This window comes from Protomyctophum bolini (genome assembly GCF_963924005.1).
Source record: "Protomyctophum bolini genome assembly, chromosome: 9".
Classification (NCBI taxonomy): domain Eukaryota; kingdom Metazoa; phylum Chordata; class Actinopteri; order Myctophiformes; family Myctophidae; genus Protomyctophum; species Protomyctophum bolini.
In genome coordinates, this window is record NC_137870.1 from 3,055,500 (window position 1) to 3,070,791 (window position 15,292).

Here is a 15,292-nt window from a genome sequence, read left to right on the forward strand (position 1 = left end):
ACTTACTATGAGGGGGAGGTGCTACAGTCTCCATGGTAACTCATGACGTACAAATGAGAGACCCCGCCCATCGTTGATAACAGTGGAAGCCGTGCGCTCCGAATGCCATTATTATTAGAGACACATTTTCGAAATTCCAAATGCAATACGATTAGATCGTTCTAACCATAGTCCTCAAGCAGCGTCGGGAGTATTGTCAGTAGGTAGCCTACCTGACGTCAACGACAACCACACCGATAAGTCATAACAGACATTTGTCTGTAATTTACCGTTAAGCTAGGCTACTATACGTGCACGGAGGATCGCTAGAGAACGACCAACAAAAAAAAAGAAAGTCGTTGCGTAGATTTTCTTTTTTCTACATTTGTGGCCAAATTCGTTTCATTTTGTTTTGGGACCAGTAACATATTTTTCTCTTAGTTCACCGTCCTGATTTAGATGGCCAGCTTCCCAGATTCTGTAAACGAAAATGAAATAGGTAAGTTGGAGTTGTTTATTTGTTCATATTTTGTTGTTTTGCTGATTTGGAAGGGAGGCGGTTGTTGTTGTTGTAATGGGCAGTCTGGGTCTGGGATACAATTGTGGTTTTATTATCATACCTGTGGGATATTTGTATACCGCATTTTGAGTGTGAAATTGACAATTGTATTTCCTTCTATATTTTATGAAAACGCCAGGGGGAACATACGCTACCCTCCCCCACATTTCCTATAATGTACACCACCCGTGTGTTGTCACTCACTGCAGTATGACTCACGGCGAGAGAAGTCTTAATTGTGCATTATAGGCTACTGTGTGTATTCTGCAATTTTTTTCAATTAGCCATCAGACTAAATTGCCCATGTACCCACTAGACTACTACTATTCCGAGAAATATACATTGGATTTTGATGTGACGTGAGCAAGCAGTCATTTACACATATGGAAATAATAGTCTGTTGTAGCCTACTGTATAGATGTTAACATTATTGCACACTACACATTGTCATCATCATAGACGACAATGTAACTGTTAAAGATGTACTTTAACTCGGGAAGGAATAAATGTATATTAATCCAAAATGCTGGGCAATTCAAAAGTAATTAAAGTTGCATCATCTTTTCGACGTTTATGCAGTCCACCATGCTACGTTGCTCAAGTCATAATATAAACATAACATTTCCCAGCCGAGGCATTCTTTCTACAGAGGCAGGCTGGCAGCATTTCTGTTGTTCACCTTCTCTGGGTAGCACACCTTTGGTAGAATATAAACCGTGCCACAATGTCTCTTGAATGGGTCTTTGAAATTAAATAATCATTGTCTCTAGATAAGATTATCTAGAGTCTTCTAGACAATCTTATCTAGAGACATTGATTCAATTACAAAGACCCACAATTTGATATGTATTTGGGACCTAATGATTAGGCCAAGGACCATCCTCTTGTATGTTTTCTACTAGTTATTTCCTAATAATTGTGAAGATTACCAATCTAACATTCAGCTGGGGACCCCCTGGAACACACCAAAGAACCCCTGGGGGGGTCCCCAGACCTCATGTTGAGACCCACTGATTGGTTGGTCTTAACCACGAAATGTGAAACAATGTATTTTTTTTTGGTCCAGGTACGGCTAAGTTCATTGGTGAACTCTTGGCACCTGTCGCTGCCTTCGACCAGAAGACTGGCCGAGAGACCTGGACTGTAGCCTTCGCACCTGATGGTTCCTACTTTGCTTGGTCTCAAGGGCATCGCATAGTGAAGCTCCTTCCCTGGACAAAATGCCTGAAAGATTTGTAAGTGCTTTCTTTACATTCAAGTTCCTACTGCAGTGTTGTTGTTATTGCTCCTGGCCACCGCTCCAGGGGCACCTGATGGAGGGGAAAGGAACTGGTTGGAATAACGTGTTCCTTCCACGCGCTACGTCCAGCCGGGGAAACTCCCCCCTGTCAGGCTTGGACTCCTCGTGCATAGAAGGAAGTGTTGTGGAATCTTTCGGAGAGCACTTATAACACAGTTAAACAACATAATGAGACGGACACAATTCAGAGTATTAGAATCTTGTATTCCAATACAGAGCCAGCAATGAAGCGTTGCAATGGAACTCAACACAACTCAGTCAGACTTCAGCTTAAATACATTCCTACCCCCCTCAAAGGGGAGGTAACAGATGACACAATGGGAAGACCCCCCTCAGACCTCACAGGTCAAATGTCAGTAAAGACAGACAACAGCTTCTCATACTTTAGTTTCCCATTAAGTGATTTGATCTCCTAAAATGCATAACTTAGGTATTATTCCACATTTCCTCGACAGAAGCATGAGGTCAGTCCGTTGCTCTCCTCAGGTTTGGCGCAGGGAGTGTAGAGCCCAGGATTACATTAGATAATTGAGTTTAACTGGCAGAGATTGTAACCGAGAGGAAAGGGGACAGTCAGTGTTTCCCCGATATGCATTATTGTGTGGCGGGCCACCACACAATCATGACACACAGCGCATGCACACACGCTTGCATCAGCTAGGCGGGGAAACACTGAGACGGTGGAATGAGAAACATGTGTGCTGAAACATGCTCATTGTCAGGTCCTTGAGAAGCAGAGGGCTCCATGCTCCTGTGGCCATGTCTCCACTTTCTGCACCATAACAAAGGCATACAGCATTTATGCCAAAGCCACTGCTGTAGTAGCCCACACACACATGAATCACTTTTAGCAGCTGTACTTGTCTTTTCTTTAAAATATCTACAACGGAAATGAGTATTATTTATTATTACTGAGCTGGAAACGTTTTGGCAAGAGAAATGAAAGCGGCTTGACGATGTTAACACAGCCTTATCAGTACAAGTTAATGTGTGAGCTTGTACAGCTGTTAAAAGACCATGGTACGTACGGGGCGCCCGCTGGCCAAGTGGTCCAGGCGCACCATGCCACATTATAGGCTTTGGCCTGACGGCATGTTCGGATCCCGTTCATGACGACCTTTGCTGCATGTCTCTCCCCTTCTCTCTCTCTCTCTCTCTCTCTCTCTCTCTCTCTCTCTTCCCTGTCTATCTTCACTTGATACTATCAATAAATGGCAGAAAAGCCTAAAACAAATCTTAAAAAAAGATCATGGTAAAAGTCTCAGTGAATTGGGATGATTACATGAAGTCACTTTATCAAACTGCTCAGTCGTGAAGCTCCTCCAGAGTATTCTGGAAGTCCATGGTTAATCTCCACCCAGAGAAAGAAAAGAGGAAGTCCAATGAGCTGAGCGATCGCACTGCCAAAGACACATGGCTTAGTGTCATCTGCTGTTTTTCAACCCAACTCTCAGAGTAACATTTTGTCTGCGGAAACAAGTGCTCGTTGTTCCCCAGCTATGGTTGGCTGCTTTAACACCGTGAGAATCTAAGAGCCCAGAGAGCAGAGCAGAGGAGTGGATAATACTACCAGTAAGACGCGCAAACGCGGGAAGCGAACGCAGCTGAGACCCTGCAGATCATGTCTGTCTGTCTGTGTGTCTGTCCCGCTGTTACTGTATATATGTGGACCTGGCCCCTTTTGTGCCCATATATGGAGCTGAGTGATTGCTGATGCAACACACTCCATATTTGGACGTATAGCGGGACAGACACACAGACAGACATGATCTGCTAGGTCTCATAGCAAGTGCTCACCGCGTTCGCAAATATCCCTGTGTTTACACCATTTTGAACTTTCGGTGTCCTTACATAAACCATGCATCGTTTGGATTGGGTGGATTTGTCATTGCTGGTTAATAATCTCAATCCAGCCCCGGAGGACAAATTGTCTCGTGATAACATCATACAGTACAGTGTGTAAAACAGTACATCACAGCACTTCACCTCATGACCTCTTGTGTCACACTGGTGGATTGCTCAATTTCTGACATGTATGTACTGACTGTATGCTTCACATGCTGTACGTTCTTACACGCCGGGTGTCTTCTGCATAGAATGACCCATGTTATCTAGGGGAGAACGGATAGCAACGTGGTTAGGGCACATGTGAAACATGTCCTAACCTGCCCTGGACCATTAGCTGTATATCATTGCCACTACTCCTCATGTCTCTCTCCAGTATCAAATAAAAAAAACACATAACAAAACAGTATGTCCTCTGTATTGAATAAGTAAATGTTATGTAATCTGCATAGAATTACTAAACTTTTCTTGACCTCCCCCTCTTCTCAACCTCAATTTTCCCGTGTCTCTGACCCTCCCCTCCCCTCCCCACCATCATCCGTTGCGCCATCCAGCTCTCGAGTTCCCGGAGCCGAGGCCACCAACGGAGCAGGTCCGCGGCGTTCGTCACGTCAGAACAACAGCGACGGCGGAGACGGAGACGTGGTCCCTGCGCCGCCGGGCGAGCTGCGCGAACACACCATTGACTGCGGCGACATCGTGTGGGGCATGGCCTTCGGCTCCTCGGTGCCAGAGAAGCAGAGCCGCTGTGTCAACATCGAGTGGCACCGCTTCAAGTTCGGCCAGCACAAATTGCTGCTGGCAACGGGTCTCAGCAACGGTCGCATCAAGATCTGGGACGTGTACACAGGTGAGGAGGAGCATTTTAATAGGATTATGGAATGATTATAAATCACAGAATGTCACTGCACTGAGAGACACGCAGCTGCTCTATACGTCTCCTTACAACAGTGTTTCCCGGATTTTGCCGTTTCTGTTAAATAACCGCAGGGTGTTCGCGCGCCACAAGGGGTGCACGCACCACAGGTTGGGAACCCCCTGTCCTAGAGGCCTCACACTAATGTGATTTGACATAACTGGTATCTGAGCAAGCCTCATGTTTCTGAGGCTTTGCCCAGATGACGGATACATATTGTCATATTGAGTAATTCCTTCTGCTGCAGTTAAGAACTGTGCAAAAATAACTAGTGCTTTTTAACCTTTTTGCAATATTACCAGCTTCAGCCCTACTAGTTGATTGGTTGGTCTTTGGACAGTTACACCACCTGATTTATGATGTTTACTCTGTGTATAACATGTGTTTCTCCGGTTGTCAGTGACAGTGTCTGGGTTACCTGCGGGCTGCGAGTGGTTTAGGTTCCCACTAGGTCAACTCAAACATAGGGAAACACAATCCTCCTGCAGACAAATCACCTCCTCAGTTTACTTCTCCTCCCTGGAATTCAGCATAGTGGAGTTGGAAGAATCTCGGCAGGCCTTTTCTTATGCAGAGAGTGACTTTGTTTTTCAAACATGCTCCAACTCGAGCTATACTTAAATGATCAAAATAACAAACGGGTAGAGAGAGAGAGAGTGCTGGACACTGTCTTTGAGAGCAGCTGCCAGCATGCAAACTGTTTCTCCCACACAGTCACAGAGTGACACAACCTGTGGCAACTTTATCCTGAGTAGGGAGATTGCCAGGTGTCAATCATCGTAAAGTGGTGATGGCCTGTTAATTATCCAATTAAGAGTCAATTGTTACTCTGGCCGTCGCAACTCCCTCGCCCCTTGGCAGTTCATCGCTGCTGATGGCATTTAACCTAGCCCCTAAGCTGATTGGCTCTCCCCTGTGTCCTGATAGAATTCTTTAAAAAATAATGATCTCATAAAATTCCAACTTCTTTGTCAAAGTGACATGCCTCTAACTAAAACACAGTTTCTTTGCAGTATGTAGGGAATTGTTTGAAGTAAATGACTGCTGAGAGTGTTCGTATCCTGGTATGCTGAAAGTCTTGTGTGTTTGGTAGGAGAATGTAAGATTAGAGGGTTGTGTGCTCTATAGAGTGCTTATCCGTCAGCCAAACAGTTTGCTGTCCTGACACCAGCATTTGAATCACTGAACCGCATGTTTGTTTTTTAGGGGCTCGCCAGAGGGCTCTGCTGTCATTGGCTGTTGTTTTTTTTTGTTTTGTTTTTAAATGTTTTTTTGTGGCTTTATTCGCCTTTTTATTTTATATTTTTCATGGAGGGACAGACAGTAGGCTGACAGGAAATGGGCAGAGAGATAGGGGGGGGGGGGGACATGCAGTAAAGGCCTGCCAGACTGGACTACCAGCCAAGGTGCCTGGGCCGCTGAGCCACGGCCCAGGCTCATTGGCTGTTGTTGACCTGCATTTTGGTCACTACTAGTGGTGTAAATTTTCCCTGGAAATAAAAAAAACGTCTGTGTTTCCGAGGCTACTGTGAAATTGATCCAAGCTAATGGGTGTCATGGTAACACCCATCATCAGGCTTTTAACCAGCCTGATGGTTGCAACAGTGTTTGCCAATTGATACAATAGAATCAACAGTTAGGTTAGAGACTCAACAGTTAGGTTAGTGACTCCAATTTGTATTCCTGATCAGGAATACAAGTCAGAAAGCACTTGCTGTCTGCTGGCAATACATATTTGATTAGATCTGACCATTTCTATAGTGTATGTTCTGATGTTCATATCTTTCACTGTTACGTCACTCTTCCTTCATTATGACTGTGTTAGAATTAACGCAGGCTTTGCATGACCTATAATGTATTATTAGTTAAGTGTTTTGTTGGGTGCCATTGTTATGCCCGCTGTAGTACACGCATTTTACTTCCCCGGTAATTCCCCTGGCTTAAAGCTGCCTTTTGAAAAAAGCTAAGTGGGCAAATTACAGGTATTATGATATTACTTTCTCTTGTGTGATGTGGCAGATTCATTTAACCTGAGGGTGTTCTGTTACTAATCATATTGCCTCGGATTTTCCAGATGATCCTATTATTGTCGGTCGAATTTGTTCTTGCATTTGATCTTTGAACGTTCAGTCAAAATGAAGAGTAGTTTTGTATTTGAAATTCCCAACTGAAGGTTTTAACACTTTCACGCGCATTTGTCCTCTAGTTATTGCACTGTTGGCATTGGGTCATCGTGAACCTCTGAATGAACCTGGTGTGTTTTGGGTCACCGTGAACCTCTGAATGAACCTGGTGTGTTTTGGGTCGTCGTGAACCTCTGAATGAACCTGGTGTGTTTTGGGTCACCTTTTGCAGGAAAGCTGTTGCTGAACTTGATGGACCACACTGACATAGTCAGAGACTTGACCTTTGCCCCCGACGGCAGCCTCGTTCTGGTCTCGGCATCGAGAGATAAGACCCTCCGTGTGTGGGACCTCAAAGATGACGGTAGGAAACTCTTTGGGTTGCACTGATAAAACAGGCCTTGACCTAATTGAGTGCATAAACAAGAAACAAACAAGCATGCCCTACTCTTGTTTATACATTTGGTGACTTGGGAGATGGCAAAACACACATGACACATACCACACGCATGACACATACCACATACTCCCCCAAGCATTCCAAGATCAAGGTCACGATTGTTCTCTGTTCATGGAAGAGTTGGCCCCTTGAAAGAAAACGTGTATGGCGAGAAGTCTTTAAAAAGCGACATTCCGAAAGAGGATTCTGTCACCTTAAACCTCAATATTTAGCAGCAACATAACAACTCAACGTCAACTGAAATGATGTATTATATCCACAGTCAAATGTGTAACATCTACTGCTGTACAGGAATGTGGTCCGACCAACATGCTATTAATCATGGCCTACTGTACGCTACTGTTATTGCTGTCTCTTAGGTAACATGGTTAAGGTGTTGCGGGGGCATCAGAACTGGGTCTACTGTAGTGCTTTCTCCCCTGACTCGTCCATCCTGTGCTCTGTGGGCGTTGGAAAAGCGGTATGTACACGTTCCCCTCGTACTTCCCTTACTTTTGTCGGGTGTTGGTTTGCTAGCTACTGTGTGCTATTGCTTGTGCCTATAGATATGCTCAATGAATCAGCCAATGAAAACACTGCCAATCACCCACTTTTCCCATCCCCACCTGTAGTAAAATGTGCTCGTGTTGTACTACCAGCCTCATTATGTTTGGTTTGCAGTGGAATTAGGCCTGTTTTTTTTTATATATATATATATATACATTTTGCATGCAGAATGAGGTAACTGTTATCATTGTGGTTTTTTAGTTTTATTTTAACTTGATATCCCCTCAAAATTATCCACCTAGCTCATAACAAATTTGCGTTGTTGTGAGAGTGAGACTTATTTTAAAGTACTCGGCCAAAAAAAACCCAGAAAAGCTGCAATTTGTTGATAATATAATCCAGTAATGGACTCTGATAAGCGTAAGGGTATATCATCATAGTTCCCATTTAAATCCCATGAGAGCCTTTTGACCACAATATAATTTTTTCTATATCTACGTGTTTGGAAGCCATGCGTTATAAACACAACATGGCAGTAAACCACAGGCAGACATTATACTGCAGAGTACTATGCTGTGTTAGGCTGTGTGTGTGCCTACACTATGTGTGTCTTGCTTTCCCTGTCACAGGTGGTGGCAGGACTCTGTTTGTGAGTGGTATTGAAGGGAGCGCCGCGCTGACATATTGAGCAGCCGGTGCAGATCGGGGAATGCACTGTGCCCGTTGGCCGTGCCCAAGGGGCCAACCTGGCACCTGACCCACAAGGTCTTTCCGCACGTAGGTGCTGCTCCGTGTCTGTCTACCTCTGCTGTCGCAGTTCCTCCTATTTATTGATTTATCTTTATTTTCAGTTGAGAGCAGTTAAAATGGCAATTTAAAATCCTTCCCTTATCCCCTCTGTCCTTCCACCTTCCCAACCAACCTCTCACTACCCTCACCTCTCCTTGTACCATCCTAGTGTTAGCACACCATAGTTTCCATTATTAGTTCTTCTGTTGTGAGTATGTATGTAGTATAAATGTCATTCTCTCCAAACCTATAGCACTAAATCTAGCACCATTTTCCTATAAATAGTTTACGCTAGTCAAGCCAGCTGCTCGTAGGTCGTATTAACTCTAGGTCTGTGTGTGTGCTTATGGTTTGTGTGAATTAGCGGCACACCCATACTAGTGAGTCTCGGTCTGCCTGGTCAGCCTCTTTTTGTATAATGGAATTAGTGTTCAGGGCATAGATTTTTGTTGACATGAATAAGAAATGGAGGAGTTCTTTGTGCTTCGGCAGACTGCCTGTATCTATAAATGTCTGCTTTTGTACCATACAACTCTCAAGCATGGCAAAAAACAATGCTAGTGGCTTTTAGAATGTCCCTCTTGTGGTAACTTTACGACCTCTAATCCTTCAGTCTGTTTTCAAGATTAGCATTTGCGTGTTTTGTGTCCCAGTTGAAAGCAATGGTGGAATGCAGGAAGCCCATCGAAGTTGTCCCTAAAAAAACGATTACCACCAAAAAAAGAAGGGACCCATCATAATTAATTACCAATACTGATTGAACCAAAAAAGAAAACTCAAATGGATATATCGGTCAGGCTATTGAAGGGTGTCAGGCAGTCAACGTGAGCACCGGAACCTTTTCATTTCACACTGCAGTTAGAGGGATGGGTAATGGGGGAACATTGACACGTGCATATCTCAAGTTATTTAGCACTTACTTTTTGCTCTTTCGCAATGTTTACAGTACTCAAAAGCAACTAAAGAAATGTATTCTGTTTTCAGTAGTGTATTCGGCTGTTGGTACTTTCAAGGTGTAAACATTGCAATTGCTCATTTTAATATATATTTTTATTTTGTATACATATACATATATCTTTTTTTTTAAATCAGATTATGCATTGCCCTGGAGCAAATACAGTATTAACATTCAAAACCATAGCTGAAGAACAAATGCATCTAGTGATTATAATTTTTATACAGGTGTGTGTGCGTGTATGCACGTGTAATCGGTGTGTGTGTGTGTGTGTGTGTGTGTGTGTGTGTGTGTGTGTGTGTGTGTGTGTGTGTGTGTGTGTGTGCGCGCATGTGTGTGTGTGTGTGTGCTTTTGCCAAAGGTATCAACCTTTTGGCCATCAAATGTTTCTTTTCTCTTGCAGCATCTGTCTCTCTTTTGTAGGCTTCTGCTGGAGACGCGAGCCTATTGTAAACACAAGTGATCTAAAACTCTGAAAAGGGGAAACCAGTGGAGTAACATTATGTTACCATAAGTTACTACCCGCTTTTATTTTTTCCTATTTTTCCTTGTACACTTTTTGTTAAACACATGTATAAATTGAAACTATTGTATAGCATATATTCAACTGTGTGCCTAGATAGAGATTTAGAAATGTTAATTCTAAGATTCATGTGGTTTAAGTTGAGGTCTAAATGTTAATCACACTGTTGATTTAGTCAATTATGTGCTTATTATTATTATTATTAGCTGTTTAATGTGAAGTGACTTGCATTTCTCTGCCACATAGTCTTGCTGTTGGAGTAGCATGTGCTCAGTTATCTTTTCTTGGCCTGGTTTTAGCTTAAACATTCTTCTCAAATGACACTGATTATAACTGCACAATTCTGTTTTAATTCATGTATAATTCACGTTTTTGCCTAATGTAAGATATGTTATGTATTTGTAAGAGCGTCGCAGTCCCTCCCCCCTTTCAGAACAACGAGTGGCCCAGGAAATGGTCCAAAATATTGTGTGTCTTGTCATGATTTGTCACGACAAGAGTTGGCTTCGTACGACGCTTAAAAGGTCTTTAAATAAATAACGCACAAAATGCATTGCGATTCATTTCCTGGGCCACTCGTTGTTCTGAAAGGGGGAGGGACTGCTACGCTCTATTAAAGCTGCTATAAGCAATATTATGTCATCATTGTAATGACTGGTTTTCTTTTTTGGTAATTCAGACAGCCAGCAATAAGTAAAATGCTCCCCCCAAAAAAAAAGAGTCTGGGAGTGTTTTACCCATTGCTGGCTGTCTGAATACCCCCAAAAAAAGTAATTAAAATGTTGACACAATATTGCTTATGGCAGCTTTAAGTCTGTGTGTGTGTGTGTGTGTGTGTGCGTGCAGAAGCGTTCCGTTATTAGGCTATAACACGCCTCTCTTCCCGTTTCGCTTGTAGGTGCTCTTGTGGAACATGGACAAGTACACCCTGCTCCGGAGGCTGGAGGGCCACCACAACGACGTGGTGTCTTGTGAGTTCTCTCCTGACGGAGCCCTGTTAGCCACGGCCTCCTATGACACCCGCGTCATCGTGTGGGACCCCCACAAGGGCACCGTGCTGCTGGAGCTGGGGTGAGACATGGGTTTTTTCTATTTTAGTTTCAGTCACATTTTAGTCACCTGGAAAATGCTTTAGTCTAGTTTTAGTCGACTAAATATCATAAGATTTTAGTCGACTAAAGGCCTATTCATAGTCTGGATTTTCGGTGGTGAGCTGACCACCTGAGCTGAAATAACGTTGAGCGGTGGTGAGTAAAAACAGAGAGAAGGGCTGGGGGCGGTGGCGGTGGTTTGCTCTTCACCGCGGCTCGTGACGTCATGTTGTAGTTCGGTGGTCACCTCAGTGACGTCATGTTGTAGTTCGGTGGTCACCTCAGTGACGTCATGTTGTAGTTCGGTGGTCACCTCAGTGACGTCATGTTGTAGTTCGGTGGTCACCTCAGTGACGTCATGTTGTAGTTCGGTGGTCACCTCAGTGACGTCATGTTGTAGTTCGGTGGTCACCTCACCACCGAAGATCCAGACTATGTATGAGCCTTAAATCTGCAGTTGATTTAGTCGACTAAAGTGTATTTTGGCGGGCCTTGATGCCGTCGTAATGGCTGTTCTTACACTTGCTGAAAATAGCCGATCTACAAGCTCACACAACACGTCAACAGACGTGTTGTGAGCTTGTAGATTGGCATGCAACCAATTGTAAAATGACTTGTACTGGATCTCTTGTCCACTAGTCCCTTCCCAACATTTTCGTTTAGTTTTTATTTGTTGACAAAATCGACAGTATATTTAGTCATAGTTTTAGTCATCATGGCTTAGTTTTTATTCAGTTTTTATGTTGTTTTTGTCAGTGAAAAAAGGTAGTCGACGAACATTTTTCGTCATAGTATTAGTCAACGAAAACAACACTGGAGACATGTGCCCAAATACCTGTAAATGACTGTGCAAATGAGTACCATTAAGTGGAACCGGAATGAACACTAGTAAGGATTTGACTATACACATTGCATCGCTTTAACAAATGCATTTAATTCTGTGTAAGATGAGCTGTGACATATTATCTGGCTAATAAGACGGTATAGTATTAACAATCAGTCTAATACTATTACTGTATTATTATGAATTATCTAATTCGTATCTCTCATCTTACATGTACACCTAATCAGATTTTCCTGATTACTGCTGGTGCTGCTAAGACACCTGATGTTCCCTATGGGGATCAATATATCAGGTCTATATTTCAATCAATCAATTCAGAGGATGATTTGAATCCTTGTATGAAGTAGATGTTATATTTTTTTTAAATAATAATCTTTTCATCTTTCTTTTCTGCAGTCATCTTTTCCCCCCTCCATCTCCAATTTTCGCCGGAGGTGCGAACGACCGCTGGGTGCGTTCGGTGAGCTTCAGTCAAGACGGCCTTCACATCGCTAGCGTCACCGATGACAGGTGAGGAGGACCTGAGTACTAGCAGCTGTGCTGCAGAAGACAACCTGGACTGTATTATTGTTCAACCTTCTTCCCCTAATAACATGTTTTTTCCCGTCCCAAAACGAGTGACCCGCTGTCCATGTTTGTGTTGGGGGTTTATTTGCGATACAAGTTGGCACTATAACCAGGTACATAAACTCTGTGAAATCCGAGTTCACAGCACCGTGTTGTATGACCTGGTGAAGCCATCATGAGTCTGATGGTCTAATGGTGTCCGTGTGAGAGTAGAGAGTGTGAGAGAGAGAGAGAGCTGCTGTTCCACAGGACACCGCTGGGATTAGTCACATGACCGTCATGAGCTTGCCATTAATCACAGATGACGCTTGGGTTTCCTGCCCTATCAAAGCTCCGCCTCTGCGTGCTGGTTGGCTGGCCAGCTAACTTGTTTTTAAGAAATGGTCCACTAGGCCAGAGAGAATGAGAGAAACAAGATCTTCACAAAATGGAGGATGGAAAAACTATTGATTACACTGCTGCCCCCCCCCTGAATTACAGATGTTAGTTTTAACAATCGGAAGACATCAATGTCATGTATTATTATATTATTGGAATTATTATATTAAGTATTATTGGTTAGTGAGACAGGAAAGCATAGTAGAGAGATGTTAAGAGACATGCAACACATTCACAAGTTCATTCACCCCATCTTCTATGTTTTGGAAAAAGAAAAAGGGTGGTGCCACTTTTTAATGTATCCACATGTTTCTCATAGCTCATATCTGCGTCGTTTCTTTGCAGTTTGATTATTGTTTACTATACATGAAACCTAATGTTCCGTCTCCCTAAACCCCACCAGGCTGGTGCGTTTTTGGAACATTGAGGATAAAGCCCCCCAGGCCATCGCCTCCCTCACTAATGGACTCTGCTGTGCCTTCTCCACTGACGGGGCTGTTGTCGCTGCAGGGTAAGACACACACGCGCACGAGCGCACACACACACACACACACACACACACACACACACACACACACACACACTTGATGATTGTGCAAAGAAGATTTTTGCGATTACCGGTATTTGCAGTTGTCTAATACATGTCTTTATAAATAAATAAAAATAAATATTTTTGTGACGGTCCTAACACACGTGACACACAAACTTCAGTGACAAGTAGATAGATCGTCTTCTTTTTTTTTCTTGGCAAAGAACTGGTTGTCCTAGTTTTACTTCTTGTCCCTTTTTAACGTACGGAAGTGTGATGTTCAAGACTACGCCTGGCCCTGGGGCGCGAAGGAAACATTTCCATTCAGAAAGTCCTACTACACAGTACACACATGTAGCTTTCCTGGCATTCTGTATAATGGACAGTGTTACTGGTTACTGGATTACTGGCCATGGAAAGTATCCCTCACCGTTACAGATTACCTTATGAGGAAAGTAACAAATTAGATTATTTTCCGTTACCCGACAATTAAAACCCATTTTTAATGCTTGCACAAGCAACGCCACCACCCCCACCGTGGACCCACGTATGAACTAGATAGTTTGTAAGAAATGGCACGGCGGCCATCCTCGCAGGTAGTGACAGTAACAGAATGAGACTCCTGTAACCTGTTATTTTGTGTGTGTGTGGGGGGGGGGGGGGGTGGGCATCAACAACAGCCTGTTGTTGATGATGAATGTTACTATGAAACTTAAACAATTCATTAAACTAGTACTCACCTAATGACGCAGGCAGCCACGGAGGATATACCATGTATAACGTAATTCCTACGTGTTTAGCCTACATTGTTTAAGTCAAAGACGCAGGCGGTTTTTACTTTGGCTTAAAGCATGTTGTTGTTATTATTCCGCATAGAGTATATTCCACCACCGGCACTGTCATAGCAGCTGGCTACAACCGAAACAACTTCCTCTTCCTCTTCAAAATAAAAGCTACTTGTAACAATATTTTTTATTTCTTAAGTGAACTTACAGGATGTAGTAGACGCAGGATGTATAGTAGGCTATACTATGCGCTGCGCGTTGGGGCTTGGGAAGATAAATCACACAGAAGGCAGGAGAAATAGACTCAGTCTGGGCTTTATTATTTTTAAATCTTGCACACAAAATGAACAGGGACACATTATAGTAACGGGATTACTGTTTTGGAAAAGTAACTAAGTAACTAACTACTAAATTGCAAAACTAACTAGTTCGTTTATTCTGTTACCAATAAAAAGTAGTCCCTTACATAACGCCGTTATAAATAGCGCCGTTACACCCAACACTGGTAATGGAGGTGGCTTCGGAATATAATATATATGGTACATATATACATATAATATGGACATTTCTGTATTTTCTGTCCCTTTTTATGCCTAAAATTATAAATGGCTCATTTATATACGGCCTTTATCCAAGGCGCTTTACATAGATTGTGCATGACATTCACTCATGCGCACACACACATTCACACAGGGGGGGGAGCCCGGGATCGAACTGGGAACCTTCTGGTTCCCAACCGGCAACTCTACCCCTGAGCCACTGCTGCCCCTGTGGGCCTATTGTATGGAGATCCGTTGTCACGCTTGTGACTCACTCACTCACGCACAGATTTCGGGAATTTATAGATAGATTTCACACGGTCCGCGATTCTAATAATAATAATAAAACGTTATTTATATATGACGTTAAATGTAGCTCTAAGTGCTTTACATAGCAATGGAGAAAAATATATAAAAGCAAAGAAATAAAACGGTCCGTATTTTTAGACAGGCTTGTATTTTTGGTCTCCTTGGATACATTTGTACCTTTTCCGGCATCCATGGAGACCATGTGAGTAAAATGCCCGGAACTCATGTCTTTATTTTTGGAACACAGTTGTTGCCTCAAGCAGCTGCTTGAGGCAACAGAGCAACAATAGACTTTTGTTCTGAACCTTTGACATC

The 15,292-nt window shown here is 43.1% G+C and overlaps 1 protein-coding gene across 2 annotated transcripts in view; it reads left to right on the forward strand.

Annotated features, from left to right (window-relative positions):
* The first annotated feature begins 90 nt into the window (after positions 1-90).
* The window catches only part of wsb1 (WD repeat and SOCS box containing 1), an 18,834-nt gene continuing 3,632 nt past the window's right edge, over positions 91-15,292 (forward strand). For both annotated transcript variants that reach the window (XR_013964566.1, XM_080771555.1), the window contains exons 1-8: positions 91-478; positions 1,605-1,773; positions 4,238-4,533; positions 6,955-7,086; positions 7,542-7,642; positions 10,834-11,006; positions 12,267-12,380; positions 13,219-13,326. Coding sequence is in view for 1 of the 2 variants with exons in the window: in XM_080771555.1 (XP_080627681.1) it covers positions 439-478; positions 1,605-1,773; positions 4,238-4,533; positions 6,955-7,086; positions 7,542-7,642; positions 10,834-11,006; positions 12,267-12,380; positions 13,219-13,326 (1,133 nt within the window). In the remaining variant the exon portion in view is untranslated. The remainder of the gene's footprint in view (positions 479-1,604; positions 1,774-4,237; positions 4,534-6,954; positions 7,087-7,541; positions 7,643-10,833; positions 11,007-12,266; positions 12,381-13,218; positions 13,327-15,292) is intronic.